The 26,388-nt window shown below is 46.3% G+C and overlaps 1 protein-coding gene across 3 annotated transcripts in view; it reads left to right on the top strand.

Annotated features, from left to right (window-relative positions):
- LOC144773252 (ATP-binding cassette sub-family C member 5-like) overlaps positions 1-26,388 on the top strand; it is a 2,136,031-nt gene that overhangs the window by 2,057,264 nt on the left and 52,379 nt on the right. For 2 of the 3 annotated variants that reach the window (XM_078658153.1, XM_078658155.1), the window contains 2 exons: positions 5,796-5,909; positions 26,112-26,276. In XM_078658153.1, the coding sequence (XP_078514279.1) occupies positions 5,796-5,909; positions 26,112-26,276 (279 nt within the window). The remainder of the gene's footprint in view (positions 1-5,795; positions 5,910-26,111; positions 26,277-26,388) is intronic. The other variant, XM_078658154.1, reaches the window with a different exon arrangement.

Genomic DNA, 26,388 nt, shown 5'->3' with positions numbered 1-26,388 from the left:
GCACCAGCACCTGGTGGACTCAGATCTGGCCTCTCCACAAGAATTGGGTAAGAGGGCAGACAAATGGGTCAGAACCAGGATTAGGCCTAAGAAGTAGGGTAATGACCAAAAGAAGGATAATTCCAAGGCTCAAGAGAAAGGTGGGGATAAATCAAAAGACAAGCCTCCCACAGGGCCCCAAAACTCCAAGGATGGGGCTGGGTCCCAAAACACTTCCTCTAACCCAAAGAAACCTTATTGCCATGCCTGTAAGCAGACTGGCCACTGGAAAACAGATAGTTGTTGTCCAAAGAATAGCAATAAAGAAAATATTCTTCCAAGTAAAGCTCCAACACCCCCTGTTACTATAAGTAGTAATCCCCCAGGTGGTGGGAGCACCCCCAATAATTTGGCTGGGTTTACTTTTGGAACTCAGGTGGACTCTGGCCCAACCAGGTCCCCAACTACAGCTATTCTTGTCTGTGAAAATGGCATGGGGTTGCCAACTTCACTGCTTGCCCAAACAATGTGAGCAAGTACAGACAGGAGCCCCACATCAATGGTCAGAAAATTGAGGCCAATAGAGACACAGGGGCTAGTATCACTATGGTGACTGAGAATCTAGTCCCCTTAAGGCAACTTTTACCTGGTGCCACATACCAGGTGACCAATATTGATGGAGTACAAACCAATCATCCCATGGCAGTAGTAAATCTCAGCTGGGGAGGTGTCACTGGCCCAAAGAGAGTGGCAGTGTCAACAAACTTGCCTGTAGATTGTCTACTGGGGAATGATCTGGAAATCTCAGCCTGGGCTGAGGTGGAACAAGAAACCCATTCTAAAATGGTAATTCTAAAATGGTAAATCTCCATGGAATGGTTAGTGGGGCTCTGATGGCCACAGCCCCAATCCAAGATGTCCTTCCTGAAAAGGTTGGTAGGGCTGTACTAGTCTCAGTTCCATCTCAAGCAGACTCCTTCCCTAGACAGATTAGCAGGGCTGTGATGGTAACAGCCCATACCCAAACTGAGTCCCTTCCTGAAAAGGTTGGTGGGGCTGTGATGGCCACAGCCCAAACTCAAACAGATTCATGTGTTGTGAAGCCTGAAACTATGGCTCACTCCACACAAACAGAGAGCATTGAGGAGGAAGAGAAATCTCCCTCCCACCAGACTTTAGGAAAGGATCAGCCTCCTCAGGGAACTGATCTTACCCCCTTGTGAAGAAACGGCCCCAGAGGTAGTCAGACCTAGCCTGGCAGAGCCCCTGATGTAAGTGGACCCTTCCAACGTGGGACCCAGTCTGGACCAGGCAACCTGTCCCTCTCTACCCTGCCTCAGTCAGCCCAGGGCTACAGAGGTCAAGGAGGTCAGTGTGCCCCAAAGGGCCCCCTGTCCAATAAAACACCCCCATCAGCAGATTAGGCGCACCAAAGCTAGCAGCCCTAGCAAGGTAAAAACTTTAAAAACTCCTGAGGGATCTCCCTTACACCTAGTTAGGAACCTCCCCCAGATGGACACTGTTGGGCACAGCCAAACATGGGACCCAAAGGCCCCAAACCTGACCTGTCCCTTCAGTAAGCCAACAAAAGGGACCCAGCCTCCAGCTGTAGGCAGCCAGAGGTTGACCCTGAGAGCACAGTGCAACTCAGTCAAGGAAAGAAAGGCACACATGGTGGAAGATGATTGGAGGAAGCTGAGCCCTACATTAGTGGAGCCTCACTTCAGTACTCCATTTCAACACCAGCCTTCTACTTTGCCAAAACACACCACAGGTAGTAATTCCCCATGGTGGAGACCCTCTGATACCCTTAGGGTGAGGGATGACTTGGTGGACCGTGACACAGGGGGTAAGCATGCCAGTGCAGGTTCCTCCTTATATGGCCACTCATGTAATATAGGCTTGCCTGGTCAAGGATAGCCTTATCTCCTTTTGTTTGGGGGGGGGGGGTGGGGGGGGGTTATGTAGGAGGGTGGATACCTGACTATGGTTACCCCAGATTTTTTGTCTTGTGTTTAGCCGGTTTTCGTCTTAGTTGGCCTGGGACCCTGCTAATCAGGGCCCAGGCTATCTGTTCTCCCTTTAAAATGGACTCCATGTACCCTAGGTGCCTAACCAATTGGATATTGGGTCACCTTATCAGCCCCTGTACAGTGTACTATAGGTACCCAGGGCATAGGTGCATCCAAGGCCTACCAGGGGCTGCAGCATATCTTTTGCCACCCCTGGCTGGTCATCCAAACAGACACAACTGGCTGATCACTCAGCTGGGGCAAGGTCGTGTAATCACCCCTTGCTTAGATATAGTATACCTATGTCTAAACCTATATCTGGACACATATGCACCTATAAGTCACTCCTATGGCAGGCCTTAACAATCCTGGAGGCAGAGTGCTTGGTTTTATGTGAGATGGTGCTCTAGCATGAGCTGAGCCTGTCTGCAGCTTTCGGAACCATTTCCATATAGCCGTTCCAGGATATTGCCATACCATATACTCTTAAGTGCATTATAATCCTTGTGGTTATTGCTATCTTTGGTTTGGCTTCATCAAAACATGTCGTGTAAGGTGTCATACACTTTGGAATACTACCCCCTCGCCAGTTCTGGCAACGGGGGTAGCATTCCACCCTTCTAGAGGGAAAAGACATGTTACTTTACTTAAACGCGGTTAAATCTAACTAGAGCTTCAGCATCACAAAATGGATGCTGCTGCCACAGACACGGGTCTGGCCTCCTGCTGCTGACCGAAACTCCGGCAGGGGAGGCCTGGACAAAAGGTTTCCTGTCACAGGGAGGTGTTACACCACCCCAGACAGGAGATAGTGGATTGAGGCAAGCAGGGCGAGTGAAACTAGACACTGCCTGGGGTGCACAAGGCTCCCCATGCATAGCCCAGTTCAAACCGGTGCTGGGACACTCCAGTCCCAGCTCTGGCGCGAAACTGGACAAAGGGAAAGGGGTGTAACCACCCCCTTCCTGGGTCCCACCCATAGGAGGGACCTAGCAGGTAATCCAGCCCCTTGATTTGGAATAAAGGTAGGAGCTGTGCCCAGGAGCATTAGATTATCCTGACTGAAACTTTGATACAGAACTCTGGACCCTTCGACATCCCACTCGATGTGGAAGACTGAAGAATCTCCCTTGTGGTCAAGGACTGACCACCCTGTGCAAACAGGCACCATCCAGCGCCCAACGGTTTACTTTGTTGCAGCTCCCGCCGGAGCTCGAGCAACAGAGATCGACATGAACCAGCTTCCCTGACTTCCAACAGCCCGATCCACAATCCCAGCGAATCTGAGACCCGTGGAGGCGGTGTGAAGCGTGGGGCCGGCCATCTTGAAAAGACTGCAAAGTACTGACCGTGCAGTTCCCGAGGCACCCTCGAGCTGTGCATTGGGGTTTGAGAAGCCCCAGCCCCGAGCAGCTTGTGCACTGAAGATCACCCCTCCACACTCACCAAGTGCTGCGTGGGGCCCTTTTGCATTTTCCTGCTTGATGCGTCTGTCCGGTCACTTGCCTGTTGGCTAGTGGTCACTACGACGATGAATCTTTGAAACTACTCTGCTAGTCTAGTTGCTCCAGACTGGCCCTCGCTCCCCTGAAAAGGAGCAACCTCTCTGACCTTGCGGGTCCGAGTAAGAAGCGATCTTCAAATCCTGCATGGGTTGCATTTGCCAAGGCCTGTTAACTCCGATCCGGAAGCCGACACTGCCGACAGCGAGAGCCTTTGTGGGACAGCTCATGATTCACTCCTGGTCATCCTCGGTGCCCCAGAGTCCACGTGGCAGCGGAGACAAGCTTCTCGACAACCACCTGATTGCGCCCGACATCGCCTGGTTTCTTCCTGGTTTCATCCCGGTCACTGGCTAGTGACCCAGACTCTGTCCCCTCTGCTTTCAGGTACTCTACATCTTCGATCCACCCTTGGATCCAACCGGACTCTTCTCTCCAGGCCGACTGCAGCATCTTCATCTCCAGGCTCCATAGAACTCCACGACGAAACCCGACACACCTTGGCACCTATGCACCCGCTTCCTGTGGGTGAGGTAACGATTGAACGCCGGTGCTCCTGTAGTGGTTTACACCTCTAGTGTCCTAGTTTTAAGTGGCTAAGTTCTAGTCCAGTCGGAAGACTTCTAAAACAGTAACTTTGTAACTTTTACGCACATTGACTTGGCAGTGCTTTTAGCGCTGCACCCGAATCCCACGGGCTACTCCCGTCCTAACTGTTGTTAGTCCAGTGTAGTCCCAGCGATTCCCAAGGCCCTAGGCCTTACCATTGTTCGTAAAGTGATACTTATACCACTTATTTAGTATATGGTTTGAGTGGCCACCGGCCCTATCCATAATCGTGCAACTTTTGTATGTTTAATTGTGCTTTTGTTTAAACGCTTGTGCCTCTTGACTCATAAAGAGTACAGAGGATTATTCTAGTAATAAATACATATATTTTTATAATATATAACCTGTGTGGTGTCCTTTCATTTGATATTACAGGATTGCATATGGTGAAACAGCTGGCTTCACATGCCCTCTTGAGTTAATCCTAAAACTGCTTAGTCCATGCTACCCTTAGGATAGCTAGTCTATAAGGTTGACTTTACAACAACCACCATAAGGGATTGTGTGGACTGATACAAGGTGCTCACTAGAATAGTGAACATCATACATCAGGCCAACTTCTCACAGGAAGGATACCCTTCCAGTACAAAATACAATGCTTAGACTAACTTTAAAACGTTTCCGACGTTTTAAATGTGCTGTACAGTGCAGCAAACATGCAATGTCGCAAAAGAAAGGAGAAATTCAAACATTTCTCCGTAATATCGCCTATGTGAAATATGTACTGTTTTATCCAGCAAAACCGTATAAATAGGGTATTGCGTTAAAAACCTTGGAGGGTTGCATGGGAACGCCGGTACACCACTCATACTTAGCCCTTTGGCCCTGGAAATTAAATTGGTATAAAAAGATTTTGCGTCACTTTTGTGACGCAAACACAGCACAAAATCTTAGTAAATATCCCCCTACATGTTCTGCATCCAGCAAATGAGCGTCACTAAAATGGTAAGAGTAAAAGGTTTGGGGTTCCATGTAGTCATGTTAGTTTGGCCCCCAGTCCAGAACAAAACTCCAACACGCACACCGTGATGGACTTACCTGAGGGAAAAAGTTCCATGAGGTATCTCCATCCTGCAGCAACAACAGTCCTGCATTGTACAGAGACAAAACAACATGAAACAGCATTCCTCTGAAAGAAAAGTAAACCAAGAAGTTTGAGTAATTGCAGTAGATATATATATATATATATATATATATATATATATATATATATATATATATATATATATAAAACGCTCCTCGTCTTCTTCGCAATTCAAAGAGACACAGCACTCACGGGGCAGAGTCATAGATTTTATTTTGACTATCACACGCACCAGACGCGTTTCGGCATTCGCCTTCCTCTGTGGAGTTTGGTGCAAGAGGAGCGGCGATATATATATATATATATATATGTTCTAGTGTTATTTTATGCCTGCTAATTTGTATTACAGAACTACTCATGTATTTACATTTACTAAACCTGACGATTTTAGAAAAAGTTAAACAATGTGCAAAGAAATCTAGAAATAGACCATGTACAGTCCGATTTTTGGATCATCTATATTAGGAATAATTTTGTAAATTATATAAAGCCTTTGAAACATTGTCAATGACTGTGAATTGCATGTTTGTTATGAGATTGTATGGAACTGTAGTAGAACTTTGCATTACCCAAATATATTACGTTTTTAATTCTTTTATTTTATTTTAGATCTTGCAGCTACACAAAGGTCTGCACGCAGAAGTGACTGAAAATGGAAACAATTTTTCAGTTGGAGAACGTCAACTGCTATGCATGGCCCGAGCATTACTTCGAAACAATAAAGTGAGAACTATATTTGTATTAATGAAGCCCTTGAATAGTGTGGTTGTGAGGCCTTACTTCTGGGTGGAATAACCCTGGGGGTTACTGTAGTTTACCTCTGATGTCCAAAGTCCTAAGACACCAATGCATTCTACTGAAAAAAGTATTACCATTGTACTCCATTGTACATTGACGAGCAGTAGAGATTACTCTAGGACATGGTAGTATGTTTAAACTCAGATACAGTAAGATAGAGCAATCACAAAAATAAATCAGTGACCAGGAAAAGCTATATTTCATAAAGTGATTAAGGATGTCATTAAGACTACTGGTTGGGGCCGACAGTTAAATGGCTGGGGCTAGGGCTGCACTGTCACCTGAAGCGTAGGAGTGGCCAGCCTGTGCTATTTACAGTTTCCTGTTACCTTGGTAGGGCTTTTTAAAAAAACTTTTCCGCCAACATGATGGAAGCAATTTCTGGAGGCAAAACAAGCGACGGCAGGTAGGCCATGCCATGGTGCTGTGGTCAACCTTTTAGCAATTACTTTTATATTCTGTAAACTAACCCCGTAGAACGAGGGATTGTTTCCAGCAAATGAAAAGCAATATCCAGTAAATGCAGGGGGGCATTTCAATTTTTTTCCTGTCTTATGCCACCATGGTGTGCATGGTAGAACCGGGCTGGAAAAAAGCAGCATGCATGCATCAGAGAATACCCTTTCAAAACTGGGCAGGTGTTGGACTTGGCCCTTTTCGCAGGGTCATCCCTGAACTTTTTGCCTTCCTCCTGTATTTTGTCTGACCTGTTATTGGCTGTTTTATGACTCTGGGCACTTTACCACTGCTGATCAGTGCAAAAGTACATAGGCTCCCTATTGTAAAGTATTGTAATGGATTAGTGACTCCATGATTGGCTTATTTGGTTTACTTGTCAGACCCTAGTACAGTGCGCCGCATGTGCCCGGGACCTGTAAATCAAATGCTGCTGGTGGGCTTGCAGCACTGATTGTGCCACCCACCAGAGCAGCTTATAACCTATGGCTCAGGCCTGCCATTGCAGAGTTTGTGTGCAGCCTCGGGCTGCCATGTCGACTTGGCAAGTGCACCCACTTGCCAGTCCCTAAACCTTCCCTTTTCTACATATTAGTCACCCCTAAGGTAGGCCCAAGGTACCCCCACGGGCAGGGTGCATTGTATGTAAAAGAAGGACGTTCCATGGTGACTGTGGCATGTCCTGATAGTGATTTACAGCCAATTTCGTTTTTCACTATTACAAGGCTACCTGTTCCCATAGGCCAGAATGGGCAGTTTGATTATAATATCTTATAATCCTAACTGAATAAGGGAACTAGGTAGAAATTCGAGTTTAGTATGCCTGCACTCAGAATGATAAAATACATCTTTTAGTGAAGTTGGTTTTAACATTCTGTGTTTGAAAATACCACTTTTAGAAAGTATGTCTTTTCTTGCCTAACCATCCAAGCCTGCATCTGCTAGGTTGTGTATTCCATGTCTGGTTTGTGAGTGACAGGGGCTGGGGTGGCTCCAAGAGACAGGGTGAGTCAGCACAATGCTGAATAGACCTATCTGCATTGGGAGTGGTGGGAGGAGTAGCACCTGGGCCTGAATAGGGCTGTGCCTGCCTTCCACAATGCTGGCTCCAACTCCTGTGGTGCGTCTGATGACCCTGGCCCACACTGACAAAGGAAGACGTTGTGCACTGGCAGAATGCACCCAGAACTGGTTTTGACTAGGTACAGACACTCTCTGCCTTCAGAGACAAAGGATTTTGCAGTATAAATATTGGGGCCCAGACCCCAGAACTTTAGATCACTTCTGGGAATCAACACAACCCTTTGCTGAGGAGAAGAACCAGAGAAACTGAAGGAAGTGACTACCCCTGTGTTGTGTGCTGTTTGGGGGTTGGCCTGCAGTGGTTGCTTCATTACCAAAGAAAGGAGAAAAAGGACTGAGTGTGCTTTCATCATCTTGAAGAAGAATCTCCAAGGGCTTGAACTGTGCTTGCCTCCTGCCTGAAGTCTCAGGGTTACAAGACTTCACCACCAGCTACCCCCTGAATTCCCTTGCTGGGAGTTGAAGTGCCTTCTGTTGTGCTGGGCTTTCTAAGAGACTGCGTATCACTGGGAGCTGGAAGCGCGACTCAACGAAGAAGAAGCGTGTCGCCACCGCAGCAGTTGTCGTCGCATTGCCAAGGAAGCGTGCCGACGCTGCTGCTGTCGCCATCACATCACCGAAGCACATTGCATCACCGCCACCGCAGAGGTCGCTGTGGAGTCACCTGAGAAGCGTGTCGCTGCTCAGAAGCTCATCGAGTTGCCGCATGGCCGTCGGGCGTGCACGCATTGCATCTACGTTGTCGCACTGTAACTAAGACGCCATTTTGTCGCATCGCACGGAGTGTCATCGGATCGCAGTAAGAAACCGGCCCGTCAACTCCCCACACAGTAAGGAAGCGAGCGTCAACTCCCCTGCGCAGCAGTAAGGAACCGATGCATCCACTACCCTTAGTGTAAGGAACGGCGCATCAACTTCCCTGCGACACTTTGGTTTGTTTTGCGTTACGCATCCCAGGTACTTTGGGAGTAAAGTGTTGCATTTACCATCTACAGTGAACTAAGCTATTTCTACCATTTTAAAGTCTTATTTTTATTATAGTTTTGTGGATTGTTGTCGTTTGATTTTGTGTTAAGTCTAGTAAAGATTACTTATTTTTCTAAACTGGTGTGGTGTCCATTTGTAGTGTTTTCACTGTATTACTGTATGTGTTCTCAAATGCTTTACACACTGCCTCTGAGATAAGCCTGTCTGCTCGTGCCAAGCTACCAAGGGGGTGAGCAGAGGTTGTTTTGGAAGTGTAGCCCCTTACCCTGACTAGAAGCAAGGGTCCCTATTTGGTCAAAGGTATCTACCTCTGCCAACTAGAGACCCCCAGTTCTAACAGCAGGTCCTCCAGATCCATGTTAGTGCCCTGCATATTTCACTCAATGCGGAATAGCAAGGGAACTTGCTGTGCTGCTTTACATGAAAGGGAGTGCCCAAAAATGCTCCATATTTACAAAGATAGCAAACATTTCTGCTCTTTCCTTGCCCTAGCGCACTGTGTGCTTCCTAGCGCCCAATGCAGGCCCCCTTGCAGAGTAGTGGAAGGGTGCCTGCTTTACAGGCAGGATTGTTTTTGTGCCGGAGGGATACCTTCCTGTATAAAACAATCCAAGGGGGCATTTTCCTCTCTCTCTGCGTGATGCAGAAAAAGGGAAAGTAATGAGAAGACAAACTGTTTCTCTTTGTTACTTTGTTACGTCATCCTCTGGGAGGTGTACCAGTCTGAGCAATCCAAGCTTTACAAACCTTTGTAAATCTGTAATAGTCTCATATTCATTGGTGGATGCACAGGAATACAAATGCTCCACCAACAGAACTCCTGCCAGATCGAATGTAACTTAATGCAGCAATAGCAAGTACAATGCAAAGGCTTAGTAAATCTGTGTCTTATAGTAAGAGCAAAGAAGTTGTGCCATCATGTCAAATCAATAAAATATAACATACCACAATATAACTGGCAGATGTGCACTGGTGAGGGTTTTCCGAGGAAATTCAATGGAGGATTTTGATGCTTGAAGTTGGGATGTGTATGCTCAGGCATGGGTCCCTTACTCACTGTGCCACTGTCTTCAAGCTAGACTGGCTGATATGGGGTAATATCATAAAACGGTTCCAGGATGCTTGTTTCCGGTCCAGGGAGAACCTCGCTTGGCAGTTCGGGCTGGACTGTTCCCATGAGGAACAGGGTCAAGACTGATTTGCAAATGGCTGGGTCCAAACTGGGATGTCGTAGTGAGCAAAAGAAAAATGGATTTAACCCAGATCTCTTGACTGAGCGTGAATGTATTATTTATTCTGCATTGCGCGTCACTTTTTTGGACGCTCCGATGGCGCTGCACTATTTTACATATTTACAAGGTGGCACTAAGCCTCTTTGCTTCGGTTAATGCCACCTTGTAAATACGCCCCTTTCTGCTGTAGTTCTCTGTAAATGTAAATGTCATGGTACTTATAGAGTGCACTGTCACCAGACGGTCACCTTGCGGTGTCACCTATTCAGTTTCCCGGCGCTGATACTCATACCGTTGTGGAACCCCTCTTGGCTTTCCCTGTGAAGTGTCCACTCCTGGGTACCCCCAGGGTGAAGCCAGGCATCCTTAGCGCTGTTGGGGCCAGTGTGGAGGCTAAGCAAGCTATTGCCCAGAGTTGCAGTGTGGGGCACGTGATTAGAATAGGCACCAAGGCGAGAATTAACAGGTCTGAGGAAATTGAGCCCGAGACCCCGCCCAGGCGGGAATCGAACCCTGGTCCCTGGCCAGAACTCTGCATCAGGGTCTGCCACTCTAACCATTGAGCCACACTCCTCCACTTCAGCAAAGGGGTGTGCAATGGGTGTTGCTGTGGGGCTTTTACCACAACATCTATTGCTTTTTGATGCAGCCCTAGATTTACAAGGCTGAGGCAGCACCAAAAACTAATGCCATCGAATACCAGGCGTTATAAAGGTGATACGAGGACAAATTATTAATTTCTCCTCATTTTTTGCTCTTTCCTTGTGTGCTGCATACTGAAGAACAAATAGAAGGTGCAAATTGCTTTCATTGATTGTTTATCTACAGGAAAGTGTACCTTCCTGCACATAAACAAACGTGACTGCAGCACTTGCACCCTTGCAACATAGCGTCAGGATGCCTGCGCTGGTGCTAGGCAGCTTTGTTTGCTCTGTGCTCCAATATTTTATTTTAAATAAGCCCCTATATGTGTAAACACCGCAAAAGGACAGTAGTTTGTCACACTTTGAGGACATGCTTTGTGCATTCCGAATCTACCGTAGTGAAGGGCAGGCCTAGACCTTCCCACACACACTGTATTACTGTCTGGCCAGGCCAGGATAAAAAAATCATGATCACAGGTTACATCTGTGGGAAAACCTTTTTTTCTCAGTGACAGGGGAAGGTTCTGCACCTGGGTCTCCACAGCATTCTCCTCTTAGTCCTAGCAGTTCCGGCTTCCGCATATTTTTTCTCCACTCGACGTCGTTGTTCAGATTCGGGCGCTTTCGGCGTCCAAGGATTCCAAACGGAGCCAGGGAGAGTGCTCCGTTTCCACTGTCCGTGGAGCTTGTTCTAGTACCCGCAGTTTTGGAGAGCCTCATTCCTTTTTTCCTAAAGCGGGTTTTTTTCTGTCAAAGTAGACTTTTTCCCCCTATTGTTAAAAAGGAGAAGGGTTGGTAATATTACTTTGGAATCGACTTCCTGGACCGGACCCCATTACAGAAACAGAGAAACAGAGAGCAAATCTACTGAGCCCCCACTGGACTCCCTGTGCACGATACTCTGGTAAGACAGTTAAAGTTGTGATGGGTATGGCATGGTCATGGTAGAGAGCGGGAGGGGTCTGTTGTATACCAGTATTGATTATTAATGTTGTCCCTTGTCTTATAGGTGCAGTCACGTGGAGGGTATAGCAGAAGTAGAAGTGGTTCTCTTGTCTCTCTTCCTTGTTTTCATTTTTTCCCCTTTCCCACCCTCTCCCGGTGTTCATCTGCTTACTCATCGTGTTTTATCCAGTGAGAGGCATATGGGCAGGGGAAGCGGATTGGGCCATATGTCGTTCCTGCAGTGTGGTGGGCATTCCGAAGTGGAATCTAACACATGCATGGAGACAGAGTAGTGAAAACTGATTAACTTTGATATGCTGGTCAAAGTAGTGGATGTAAACCTCACAGCTAGCAGTCTGTCAACACCATTCTATTTAAGACTCTAGTAGAAATCTGTGGCTTGTTTTAGAGACTGCCATTTTGATTCTCTTCAGGCCAAACTTTCTGATGGGTTGATCATTAGCCCAGCAATGTCTTGTAGTGGGTACAGTTAAGGGTTACATGTAAGCCCTTTTCTCCTTGCCAGACCAGCCTTACCTCTTCAAATAACCTGTTATGGTGGTGTTTCTGAAAAGTCTAACACATTTGTTTCTCCAAAATCTTTTGGCATACCATAATGGGACCCTATCTTAGTTCTAACTTTTCCCATGTGCGCTCTATTCCAGCCTATGCATACCTGTTCCTTGCTGCTCTTAAATATCAAGACTGCATTCTCATTGCAATCCTTTCTATGTGCTGCATGAATGAACTACAGGGACAGTTTTTATTGCTTGATTCTCTATATTGGTTTTTAAAGATATATGACAAAATACTGGAACAAGATATAGGTTAGCATTACTGTGTAGTTACGTGTTATACATAATTCAGCAATATAAGTAGACATGTATTTAATAGTGCCACATGTTAGACAAGGGGAGGTCTGCAATAGGGTAGTGTATAGCATAATAGGCTAGTGTTGCCTCAAATGCCTTGCCTGCTTGACTCGGGTCGCAGGGCACCAGTGACCTTGTGGGGCCAGCAGCATTATCAACGCAAAATGTGAATTATATTTTGCCACTTAGAATGAGAGTTGTAGGGTATAGGTAATGGCTAGTAGTCGTAGGGAAGTGCGGTGATGGGGAAGGAAAGTTTGAACTAGGTTTTCTAACTCTGCCCAACTCAGGTCACACCCTCCCATCCCTAGCTCCTTTACACATGGTTACATTGTAGTGCCCTGCACTCTGACTCTCAGGTGGTCTCCTGGGCCCAGGGTACCCATAGGGAAGTGGCCTTACGCCTCGCCCACAGCGCAGGCCGGCTGCATGTAACTCTGTGACACCATGACTAGTGTGCCTGCCTCGTCTGCAGCCGCTGAGTGTTCGACATCTGCGTGTTGGTCATTTTGAAAGTCATGCAATATGGCATCCCAATTGGTAGCAATTGGGGTTTTGCGGAGCCCCAAGGTGTCTTCCCTGCATAATGCAGTGCTTTCGACCTGGATATAGATCAGTAGCGAATGGGTACATGCTGTGAGCGAGGGTGGTTCTGATAGCTTCCACCTCTTGGTTATTAAGTGTTTGGCTGTCAGTAACCCCAGGTCAATAAATCAGGAGGTGACCTTGTTCCCTTTTGTTCTGCTGAATAAGCATAGGATGCAGTAAGCGATGAGAGAGGGGCAAGCCCATAACATGTGAATGAGGTCTGCGTCTACCAAATGTCATCTAGAGCAGTGGGCATCAGTTCGCATAAAGTATCTATTTATTTTAGCCTGGATCAGTTCAGCTCTGTCTATTATGTAGAATTGGATGAGCGAAAACAGTTCTTTCTAGGGATGAGGATTGGACCCTCCAGTGTGTCCCATTCTCCCAACCCATTCTCGGTCTGTACATGGGCGGTTCAGGTCTGTGTCCCAATGTCGCAGCAGGGGTGCAAGAGAGCACGCAGTGTGCTGGCATAAAGAGCTTGCAAACCATTTTGTAATGTGCCTGCCTGTGCCCATACCATGTAGATACTGAACTTTGAAATGTGTAGGGTGTTCCCATGTTATATCTCCCCACATGGATCCCAGGTCTGTTATCAATGAGTTGTATAAGAGGAACTGAACCTGCGGCAGTCTGTCGTCTTCCACTAGGGTGTTGAAGGGTGTGAGTGCACCATCACTATAGAGGTCACCCTGGGTGAGCAATCCTGTCCCCCACCGAACCATAAATTCCTCCTGCGAGGTGGTCCTATTGCCCCAAGGCGTGCCCAGGAGGGGCAGCACAGGGGCATAAAGGGTGATAAAGACGCGTCTATAAGCCACCTCTAGTAGCAGCGGGATGGGCATTTTACCCCATCTACCAGAATTGAAAAGCTAGAGAATCGACGTTAGGGACAAGGCAGCAAGAACATAGCCTTGTCATGAAGGTTCAGTCCAAATGTCCATTTAGCCACTCACTGGAGTAGCTCAGCAAGATAATATTGTTCCATATTCGGCACAGCGAGTCCGCCTTGGCCAGTGAGCAAATACAGCTTGGAAAGAGCGATGCAGCAACAGGACCCATACCATATACAGTCCCTCATGGCACTCTTAAAGGAGCTGAAGGTAGGGGGCCGGTTATACAACAGTAGGTTTGTGGAAAAAATAAAGTAGCCGCGGCAGAGCTACTATCTTGAGCAGCAATAGGCGCCCTATAACAGTTAACGGCAAAGCACGCCAGAAGAGCATCTGGGACGTAATGGCAGTTACTCCCCTCACAAGATTTCCCTCAAGTAGGTCTGCTGGTTGTTGGTATACCCTTATTCCTAAGTATCTGAAAGCAGTGGGTTGCCACTTCACCAGAACATCATTGATGTGAAATGTGGGACCAGGATAGGAGGGGTTGAATGGATATAAACAGGATTCGGCCCAATTGACCCTCAGGGTAGAAAGTGCGGCAAAATCAATGAGAGTCTGAGTCAACGTGTTAGGTGTCACTCTCATATTTTGTATGTATAAGAGTAGATCATCTGCATACAGCGAGATTCTGTGTGTCTCGTCTCCCAGTGGGATGCCCCATGCTGCACCGCGCGCACAGATGGACACTACAAGTGGTTCTATGGCTAATGAGAATAAAAGGGGTGATAGCGGGCAACCCTAGCGGGTGCCCCTTCTGATTGGAAATGAGTGGACAGGTGTTGTGCAGCGGCCAGGGCAGCTGACTTCGGAGCACAGCGTTCACGGTTCGATCCCTGGCGGCAGCTCAGCTCAGCTCAGCACCATGTGTCCATGGGCAATAGCTCACTTAATTTCGACGATGGTCCCCAGCGCCTTGAGACCCGTAAGGGTGAGTACTTCGCGCTTTACGAATACAGATTTACATTTGTAAACATTTTTTTAAGGCACTGGGTCTGTGAGAGAACAGGAGAGACTGAATTGGCTGAATGTCAAATGTGCCTTAAGTTTAGATGTTGAACTGGACTAAGACATGTGTGTTTCCGTTGCGGAAGACCACGCTCTGCCCGCAGCTCACGAGGCCGGTAGTGTGGGAACCCTCTTGTTTTGTTTACTTAGGAGTGCGCATCTACCACGACGCGGCGGACCTCCTTGAGGGGAATGTGGGGCGCTGTATTAGGGCGCTGAGAGGCAGTATGGACTTCTGGGCCTCTCTCCCGCTGTCTGTACTGGGCCGTGTGGCGCTGTTGAAAATGGTGGCACTCCCGAGGCTCCTCTACTATTTTAGAACGCTGCCGGTGTGGATCCCGCAGGGTATTTTTCGGGAGCTGAAGACGTTGGTGACTGGCTTTCTCTGGGGCCACGGTCGCAGGCGGGTGGCATTGATCACCCTGATGAGACCCAAGTGTGAGGGAGGGATGGCCGTCCCCGACTATGAGTTATACTATCTGGCAGCGCAGCTCCAGGTCCTGACGCAGAACGTGGCCAGAGAGTTCAGGGGGCCTGAAGATGGCCGGGGGGTCAGCATTCAGAGGCATGTCTTGTCGTCTATCGTGATGCAACAGAGACTGGCCAGTAGGGACCTCACGATGGAGGAATGGACGCTCAGATTGTGTTGGAACAGGCACCTGAAGAGGGCTGGGAAGCGCCAGCCATACGCACCGGAGATTCCGCTGGGAATGCTTACTGCCTTACCGCATGGAGGGGATTGGTCCCAATTGTTAGAATGGGAGGACCTGGGTTTGCAGATGGTAGGAGACCTTTATGTGGACGGGACGCTGGCCCCGTTCCAAACCTTACAAGAGCAATTCGGCCTACCGAGTGGTACCTTCCTGTTGCATGCGGCGGTTGTCGCGGCCCTGCAGAGGCATTGGGGGGGTGGATTGGCTGAGCCGGAGGTGACGACGGTGTGCCAATATGTAGTGATGGCAGCGGGCACCGTTAAGGCGGTGACCTGCCTCCACAATAGGATGTTGAATGAAGGTCTGGCCCCGTTGGTTGAGCTGAAGTCGCGTTGGGAGACCAGCGTCGGTAGACAGATCCCGGACTCTGTATGGGGTCAGGTCCTACACAGGACCTGGAAAGGGACGAGAAATGCGAGATTCCAACAGGTGCATTATTTTGTGCTCCATAGGGCATATTTGACCCCGGAGAGGTTACGGCGACACTTCCAGGTGCTTGATGCCATGTGTCCGCGATGTCTAGAACCTGAGGTGGATCTTGACCACATGCTGTGGGGTTGCCCGTCATTGGGGGACTACTGGTCTGAGGTGGGGGACCTCTTGAATGCTGTTACGGATCGGGAGGTAGACTTTGACATGGCCGCATGCCTGCTTCTTTGGTTCCCGCATACCAAAAAGACCAAGGTCACGAGCAAATTCATTGGGTTGGGACTGATACTGGCACAGCGTGAAATTACTTGGCACTGGAAGTCTAAAGAGGGGCCGTCTGTACGGAGGTGGAGGAATGAATTGGTGAAGTGGTCGAGCTGTGAGAGTGTGTTACGAATGCGCCAGGCGACTAGAACTGGCAACGTGAAGAGCTTGGAACTGGCGCGGTCCTGGGAGCTGGTGGTGCAGGCATTAAGGGACTACATAACCGAAGGCGAGGACACTGATCAGTAATGTCCAGGGATTCCGTGTGGCTACTTGCTTGTCAAAGCTTCCTGATATTTGTCACCCGAGAGCAGGAGGGGGATGGTGGAACCCGCATTAGCAGCAGTTGAGGGGGGGGGGAGTGGGTTGGTTGTTCTGGGATAAAAGCAGAAACGAAGTGTTACACTTGCCCTGTGTCCCGAATAGGGCATGCACCGAGGTACCTCCAGTGAACTGACTCGTTGAAGCGCCGCCCAGCCTCCGGGATGTGGGCCAATCGGCTGTGTATTGTATTATTATTGCACTGTATGATGGGTGCCGTTGGTGTATGGGTTGGTTTGTTGGATGTTTTTATTCCTGATTCTGCAATAAAAATATATTTAAAAAAAAAAAAAAAAGTTTAGATGTTGAAAAAGCAAATTAGTATTTTGTCAATTATCATTTCTTCGTAGGGTTTGCCAGTGCCAGGAAGGGAAAGGCACTACAGAAGAGGAATCTATTGAGGAGGATCGTCCTCTCTATGAGGATCTGTTACACTCTTGGCAAAAAGCATACCCCATAAGGCCTAAGCGCTGACACCACCAGAGCCATTGATGCCATGCCGGCATTACCTAGGTGAGGTTCTGTCTTGGATATCTGTCAGGCTGCAATATGGGCATCAGTACACACATTCAGCAAGCACTGCTGCCTTGACAGCTTGATCTGCTGAGTGGGTAATTTTACCGGCTTGGGCCTACATGACTTTTTAGTTTAGGCCACTTCTCAGACCCACCATCTTTTGGGAGGTACTACTTGGGTATCTATTCAAAAGGTGAGGAATCTCTCCCACGGCTTCCCCCAGAGGGTGTGGAGGAATTAGATGCCGATATCACTGTTGGGGAAATGCAGGAGGGTTTTCGAGCCATGCCAGGCTCTATGGCCCTGGGGGCGTATGGGTTTCCTATGGCTTTCTTGCAGGCATATTTAGAACAATTGATGCAGCCCCTGTTGCAGGTATATGAGGAGGGATTTGAGTTGGGAGTGTTGACTCCCACAATGCAAGAGGGTGAAACTGTCATGCTGTTGAAGCTAGGGGGGAACACCCAGGAATCCTCAGCATATCCACCAATCACGATGATCAACTCGGATGTAAACATTCTATGTAAAGTCCTGGCTACAAGACTCGCCCCTCACATAACTTGTTTGATCCAAGAGGATCAATGTGGGTTCATTCCATCTCGCAACACGGGCATGAATATTAGGAGATTGTCCCGTATTTTAAACGGAAAGTGGCATAGGGACAAGGATCTGGCCTTAGTGTCAATAGACCTGGAAAAGGCCTTTGACTCTGTAGACTGGGAGGTCTTTAGTACTTATTGGAGGTGCTCAGGGTGGCGGGATTCTGTCCAAAGTTTAGAGGATGGGTGCAGATCCTGTATACGGCTTCTAGTGCTTGGGTCGGAGGGAGCAGGTGAAGTGAGTTAAGGCTAGAGAGGGTGACTCGCCAGGGTTGCCTGCTCTCTCCGCTCCTGTTTGCACTGGCAATAGTACTGTTGGCGATTTGGGTGTGGACGGATCTGGCCGCCTTTTGGTATTAAGCAGGGCCGGACTAGTCATAGCGGGCACCGGGCAATCCCCTGGTGCGCTGCACGGGTGGGGGCCGGTTTTGGGCACTGCGTGCCGTTTTGTTACAGGGCCGTTTTTGCAGCATAGCTGCAAAATCGGCCCTGTACCAAAATCAGCGGAACACCGGCCCCGGCAAAGAGCTCGGCGGCACCTCCAACGCCCCCGAATGGGGAGGGGGGGGCGGCCGAGCACTTTGCCAGGGACGGTTGTGGTTCCCAGTCCGGCCCTGGTATTAAGGTGCATGGAACACCTCTTGTAATATCGCTGTATACGGATGACACATTATTCTGTGTGTTCGCTCCCCGAGAGGCAGTGCTGAAACTTATGAGGGGTCCTAGATGAGTTTGGTAATTGCTACGGGCTGAGACTTAATAGGGGTAAATCTTTACTTTTTCCACTGGCTCAGCTTGCTGATCAGTCAGCGTAGTCGCTACCTCAACTGGGACTGAAATGGGGGACCGAGCATTTTTGGTACTTGGGAATTCAGGTGGCGGGAGATGACTTGCGTATGTTGCAACTGAATATTCACCAGATGTTGGAGGCTTTAAGGGGTTCGATTGGATTCTGGAACTCTTTACCATTATCCCTAATGGGAAGGTTGGCAATAGCCAAAATGGTGGTGCTACCTCGCTGCCTGTATATGTCACTGAACACTATGTGCCTAATACTGAGATGAATATTCAGGGCATTGGACTCTCTGTTGATAGACCTTTACTGGGCGGGACGGCGAAGTAGAGTAGTGCTTGCAACATTAAATCGTACCTATGAGGGAGGTGGGCTTGAGCCCCCAGAACGGAGCTATATTATTATGAGGCCCAGCTGCAACACACGACCAGGTGGAGACAGCACCTTATGTGGTTAAGCAGACGACATCTGTGTGGCAGTTATTTGCGGAGCAAACCCTAAGGCATGCCCCGTTCCATCGGGAACTGACTGTGTGGGAATTGGCCCCGGTCCAGAAAGCAATGGCTAACATGTCATTATGGGCGTGGCAGGAGGGGGGCTGTAATTCGCTTGCTGAATTGTACCCAGGAGAATGCTTCATTACGTTTGAACAGGCTTGCAGGGACTTTAGGTTGGGTCAGGGACAATATCTACAACATGCTGCCTTAGCCACTATATTTAAGGAGATACGGCGCTCATACCCTCTGATACCACAACTTACACAAACACTAGATACACTACTCATGAGTGGGACAGGCAAACACATAGTATCTATGCTATATAGGTCAATGATGGCGGACACCAGTGCTTCCCCACCGGCCGCTTATGCAGCTTGGAATGCAGACTTAGTGGAGCCGTTGGAGGAAAAGGACTTGAAGGTGGTGGGAGCGCTCAAACACACGATTTCCTGCAATGCTTGGTTTAGTTTAATCCATTACAACTTTGCTCATCGCACATACATGACCCCGGCAAGGACACATCGCATGTCACCCAGTAAGCCTAATTCATGCCCCAGATGTCATAAGGCGGGCAAATTTTCTACATTTGGTTTGGGAATGTCCAGAGGTGGGTGGTTTCTTGTCCAAGGTAGTGGAGCTAATAAGGGGAAAGGTAAATAGCAAAATTCAATTAACGCCGAAACACTGCCTCTTAGGTTTGATGCGGAAAAGCAAAAAAAAAAAGCAAAATGGGGTATAGGGCACAGCAGCTGCTGTTGGTGCTGGCATGACATAGAATAGCAATAGTGTGGCTGGGAACGCGTGCTTGATAGATGTGCGTGAGTGGACACTAGCTGAAGAAGTACATATGAGGAAACGTTGGAAAGATGAGAAGCTAGAGGATGATGTTAGGCTATGGAGGGAGATATGCTGTGATTTATTGGCTGAGGGGTCCTAAACAAATACGCCACAAACAAATGTAGGGGAAATTGATGGGGGCTCTGAAAGAGAAGATGCGGAGAATAGGGAGTAAAATGAATGGAATGTTCAGCACAGGCCTCAGGAAAATAGAGGGGGTGGGAGGTAGCGGAGGGTCCGATTTCTTTAACCCCTTCTGTCCTTTGGACGTTGTGTGCTTTGGACGGCCCCCAGCTGTCCGACGTCACGGTGGGCGTGAGCGTGAGCGAAGGACGGCCGGGGTCCGTCCGAACCCCGCCCACTCATTAAAATGACCACACAGCTTGAAAATTCGCGCATCGCGGAAGGGGTTAATTGTTACCACTGTAATTATTATGTATGTATGTACTGCTCTTGTTCACTGCTATGTGCACAATCATGGTTATGTTGATGGAAAATTTCAAGTAAAGTTTATTAAAAACAAGGTGAGGAATCTACGGTCAGAAAAATCAATCCAAAGAACAAGATCGCCAGTGACTCTTTCTCAATAACCGAGTAGTTTAGTTCTGGTCCCCGAAGACATCTTGAAGCACATGCAATAAGAGAATCATTACCCTGTTTACTTTGTACTAAAATCGTACCAAGTCCTTTATCACTTGCATCAGTAAATACATAGGTTGGCAAACCTGGAACAAATGCCTGTAGACATGGAGCTTTTTTTAACTCCTCTTTAATTATCTCAAACTCTTTTCTACATTCATTTGACCATTCAAACACAACACACTTCGCAGTAAGTCTTCTCATATTCTTAGTTTTATCTGCAAAGTGCAAAATAAACTTCCCATAGTACTCCACCATACCAAGAAAAGAAAGCAACTCCTCCTTATTAATTGGCTCAGCCATATTATCAATAGACGTAACCAAATCATCTTTTGGAAAAACTCCTTCACTCTTAATACAGTGCCCAAGATAATTCACCTCCTCTAAACCAAATTTACACTTTTCTTTCTTAAGAGATAGACCAGCTTCACTCAACCTCTCCAAAACTGCACACACACGTTCGTTATGCTGTAACATGTTAGCACCATAGATTAATAAATCATCTTGATAACACTTTACCCCACAAAGACCTTTGAGTATTGATGTCATAATGCGTTGAAATACCGAAGCAGCCGATATTAGTCCAAAAGGCATCCTTTTAAATTTAAATGTGCCCATAGGAGTTATAAAGGCTGTCAACTCTTGACAAGATAAATCTAATTCCACCTGGTGGTAAGCAGAAGCTAAATCTAATGTTGTAAAATATCTAGCACCTTCTAAAGTTCCTACAATTTCATCCATGTTAGACAAAGGGAACCTGTCCACAACAACCTCTTTATTTAAAGCACGTAAATCTATGCATAAACGAATCTCGCCAGATGGTTGCTTGTCTATAACAATAGGTGCCAACCATTCTGTGGCTTCCACAGGTTCTATAATCTGATTCTTTATAAGTTTGTCAATTTCCTTCTGTACTTTTTCTTGTTCCCCCAAAGGGATCCTCCTTACTTTTGCTATTATAGGAACTGCATTTTTCTTCAATCTTATACAATGTTTGTAACCTTTTAGACATCCTATCTTTTCATCAAATACCCTTGGAAATTTTTTAGCAAACATTGAAGTCAAATCTCCCACCTCCTGTATCTGCACCTGAGGTGAAGCATTGGGATTGAGCTTAACTCCTAGGTCACGTTGATGCCTCCAACTAAGTAGAGCATCCCATTGTTTAGCAACATAGACTTTTCCGGGAATAATCCTACTTCCCAACTCAATTGTAGCCACAAAATAGCCTAGTAATTTTATGGGTTTCCTTCCATAGCCTAAAGGTAAAATATCACTTCTTAAAATGTTACATTTCTTCCAAAATTCTTACATAACAACGCTTCATCAATCATGGTTATCTGTGAACAAGAATCAAATTTGATTCAATCAATGCATCATCAACCTTTACTAAATGTGAAGGGTGTTCTAATGAACCTCCATTAATTTGGAATGTCACAGTCTTTACTTGAGGTTGAGACCATTTTCTGTAAACACCCTCCCTCTTATTAACTTTAGTTCTACAGCATTTCGAAAAATGTCCCCTCTTACCACAACTATTACACATAGATTTCAGAGCAGGACAAGTAGGAGAGTCAGCCAGATTACCAAAATTTCCACATCTAAAACAAGAAAACTTGTTAGCATTGATAACATTAGAATTAGAATTTTTTTAACTCTGTATCATTTTTCCCAATTGTTGTCTTCTCTTCTTTTTTTACTTGACAAACTACTTCTTCAACTTTAGATTCACTCTTATTTTCTGAGTCCGTCATCTTTTCTTTTTCTCCTTTTAATTCATCCACACATTTTGTCATGTGTTCAACTTGTTTTGCAATGACCAAAACTTCCTCTAATGGTGGTTCATCCTTTAACCATAGTTCTTTCCGGATGCTGTCATGTGCACATTTTAAAACAAATTGATCCCTTATTCTTTCTTCCAAAGTCTGACCAAATTTACAAGAGGAGGCCAACTTCCTTAAAGCTGAAACATACTCTTCTACGGACTCATCTTTTTTTTTACCTCTTAAACCAAAATGGTACCTTTCCATTATGGTACTTAACCTTGGAAGATTACATACAAAAATGCTCTATCAAACTACAAAAAACTTATAATAGTAGAGAAATCCACCTACTACACTAACCAAATCAATCAGGCCAAAAACAACACAGGCAAACTGTTTCAGGTGGTCAGCTACCTATCCAATCCCCTTGCACCTTGCCCAGAAGGATCACAGGCTCTCTCAGATGCCTTGGCCAATTTCTTTGAAGATAAAGTCAGAACCATCTTCAACGCTTTCTCCCCGGACGCTTCACGCACTTCCACTCCGCAATCCACCGCCGAAACTGACCCAGCTTTTCCAATTTTTGAAGCCACCACGCAAGAACTCATCCAACCCTTAATAGTCAAAACCAAATCGGGTTCACCTTTCGATCCTTGTCCCCCGGGCATTTGTAATCTTATCTCTGCAGCCATTGCCTCGTCACTATCTACCATCTGTAATGCAATGTTCAAAACGGGCATTTACCCTTCGGTTTGGAAGGAAGCAACTATCAAACCACTTTTTAAAAAAACCACCCTTGATCCCCTCCTCCCCGCTAGCTATAGGCCCATCGCATGCCTCCCGTTCCCTGCCAAGATTTTTGAAAAAATCATGAACATCCAGTTGTCAACCTACATACATAACAACAATCTGCTGGACGACACCCAGTTTGGGTTTCGACAGGGCCACGGAACAGAGACTGCACTCCTAAAAGCAGCGGATGAGATAAGGTCCACAATGGACAATGGAGGCTCAGCGATTTTGATACTCCTAGATCTCTCCGCAGCATTCGACACGGTCGATCATGTCACATTGATCGACCGTGTCGCGGCCATAGGAATAAAAGACAAGGCTAAAGACCTTCTTGCTTCATTTCTGTCTAACCGCCCACAAACAGTGAAGATGGGCAACTACATCTCTCAGACTTTTTCTTTGCCTTGTGGAGTACCGCAGGGATCCTCGCTAAGCCCGACACTCTTTAACATATATGTGTCGGACTTGGCGAGGGTCATAAAATCCCACGGAATCTCACTCCCTACATAGGCTGACGACACCCAACTGGTGTTGTCTGTATACGATGACGGCACTTCTGTAGCAGCCAATTTCCAAAACGGAATGAAGGCAATAAGCTCCTGGATGTCATCCAACTGTTTAAAATTGAATTCTGATAAAACAGAAGTGATGACATTCGGGAGGCTGCAACCTACTTGGTCCCCGCAATGGTGGCCATCTCAGATGGGACCACCTCCCGAACCAGTGATCAAGGTACGTAATCTGGGTGTCATCTTCGACAACAAGATGTCTTTCCAGCAACATGCTAATTCAGTGGTCTCCTCTTCTTTCTACACCCTAAAAAAAAAAAAAATAAGCCCTTATCTCCCTCCATCAGCAGGCAAAACCTTAGTCAGCACACTAGTCTTTTCAAAAACAGACTACTGTAACGCCCTCCTACTAAATGCACAACAAAAGGTCCTCAACAAACTGCAGACAGTGCAAAACGCGGCAGCCAGGACACTGCTATCTATTCCCAGGTTTGCATCTATCTCCCCTTATATCAAACAGCTACACTGGTTACCGGTGAGAAGCCGGATCAAGTTCAAGGCTCTATGCATAGCATATAAAGCTATCCACAACCACGGCCCCCTATTTTTAAGACAAGCCTTCCGGCCACTTGAACACCTAAGAACCTTACGTTCATCCACAGCCCACTTACTAAGAGTCCCTCGAACACGAAGAGCTAACTGGGGAGACAAACGTTTCTCTGTCGCTACAGCCAAGTTGTGGAACACGCTCCCCCTCCACATTAAAACCACGCCGACACTGCTCAACTTCAGGAAAAAATTAAAAACATGGTTGTTCCCAGCCTGAATACTCCCCGATCCATTGGAAGTTCTGCAACTACAGCGCCGAGACACCCTTGGGTATTTGCGCGCTCTAAAAATTGCTCAAATAAAATAAATAAATAAATAAATAAGATAATGTCGATCTAATTGTTCAATAGCGATTTCATATTCATTTAAGTTTCTTTGTTCAGATGCAGTTAGTTCCGGTAAATGTTCTAATATGTCTTGTCCCTCACCTCCCAAGCAATGTAGTAATAAAGAGTGTTTTCTTTCAGCACTTAAATTTGTGCCACATACTCTTGCATAATTTGAAAAAAAAAAATCCACTTCTGCCACTTTACATTCGGCTCTCCTGGACTCGTAAGGAAAAACGCTGGCTGTGTTACATTCTGCATCTTCCTCTATTTTCTTCCCTTTCTTTTTTTTTTTTTATGTATTGTAAGAGAAGATTATTATTTTCATGTGTTTTTATATTTCACCTCCTTTTTTTTAAACTATGAGATACTTATTTTCCTCTTTTATTTGTATCTCTATTGACTTTATGGCTTTATATTAGTCATATACATTTTTTTTCCAGTAAATAGTAGAATATTAAAATATTTTATCCACAAAGAAAACAATGATAAAGAACCTTTGCACAGCCGGATTATACATGAATGACTTCTTTCAGAATATTGTTGTACATGGAACGTTTTATTTCTTCATTCACATATTCTGACTTCTCCTATTTTTTCGTCACAAAGCCTGACAAGAAGCAGAACGTGTGATACGTCACTGAAACGCAGATGCTCTCATAATTAGAAGTTCGTCTGTACTTTTGAAACGCACACGCTAACACAGAAAGACGTCAGTTGTGCGCGTAGCGTTTTCATACACGAGCTCAGTCGGACGTCAGATGCGCGTGCAGCGTTTTCACTGATTTTATGTAACGCTTCCTAAAAATGTTTATTTAAAGCCCTTATTCGACCTCCCACTTTGCTCCTCACCGCATTTAATTTTCTCTCACGCGGAGAAGAAGAATAATTCCGCCGCTGGGAAGGCAACGCTTCCTTTCAAGTTTATCAGCCGCTGGAGGAGAACTGGGTCAGGCGAGCAGGCTTCGCGTTGAGGCAGAAGAGGCTTTTCGATCGTCGCCAAATTTATGTGGTGTTTACCACATTAAGATACAAGACAAGATGAATTGAAACACAGGTAAGATTTATTCGCCTCATCCGCAAACAGCTCCAGCTCCAACTGTCACGAATCCATCTCCAACATTCTCTAAGCAAAGAATGTTACATGCAGGAAATTCTACATTCCATAAACAAATAAAAACATAGATAACATTCAGTGCTTACTATTACACACTTATATTCAATAACGCTTTTTCTGATGGATATTCTTGCTGTCATCTCAGCCCATCCACCCCCAGTTCGTCTACGTGACTTAAAAAGATCCCAAGTTAATTTTCAGGACACTGACATCTGTAAATTGTTTAAAAAGAACAGCGTTTGAGGGCATGGAAAGAGGATGATGCATAAATTGATGTCAGCTTGCAGGGGTGGTGCTTATGTGCAGATCTTCTCCGTCACTTCCGGTGCAATGCAGTTACTGAGGAATCTGCAGTTAGAAAGACTAGTCTCTAAAAAGAGCTTTAAGGAAGAGAAGTAACTTGTTCGTCAGGCCTGAATGGCATAGGGTTAATGCTTCAGGGATATTTTTCCTTGCAATGGCGGATGGGTTATTCAGAAACCAGCCCATTTAAAATGGCTGTGTTGGTTCTAAATCATCTTATGTGGTGATCGCAGTAAGGAATTTCCGGAGCCGGGTATGGTAATTGCATTACTGTTGTGCATTCTCATTTTGTTTGCAGTTTGTAAGCTTCAGAGCACTAAATCCATCGTTTTGTACTTTTAGACCACGTTCATGATTTCTCAAATTTTCTAAAATGCAAATTTTATCTTTAGATTGTGCTTCTTGATGAAGCAACCGCTGCAATTGACAACGAAACAGATGCATTGATTCAAGAAACGATCAAGAAGGCTTTTGTTAATTGCACAGTATTAGTTATTGCTCATCGTCTTGATACTATATTCAAATGTAATCGGATAATGGTCATGGAACATGGAGAGGTAAATATAAATAACGATCTTCTTGTTAAGGCATGCATCACTTGAACTGTTACCTTTTCTCTTCAGTAATGGAGGCAGCTGCCTTGTTTTATTATGACATCACTGCTCACAG

This window comes from Lissotriton helveticus, chromosome 8 (genome assembly GCF_964261635.1).
Source record: "Lissotriton helveticus chromosome 8, aLisHel1.1, whole genome shotgun sequence".
In the NCBI taxonomy this organism is placed as follows: domain Eukaryota; kingdom Metazoa; phylum Chordata; class Amphibia; order Caudata; family Salamandridae; genus Lissotriton; species Lissotriton helveticus.
The sequence above is the reverse complement of the archived record's forward strand: the minus strand, read 5'-3'. Positions and strand labels throughout refer to the sequence as shown.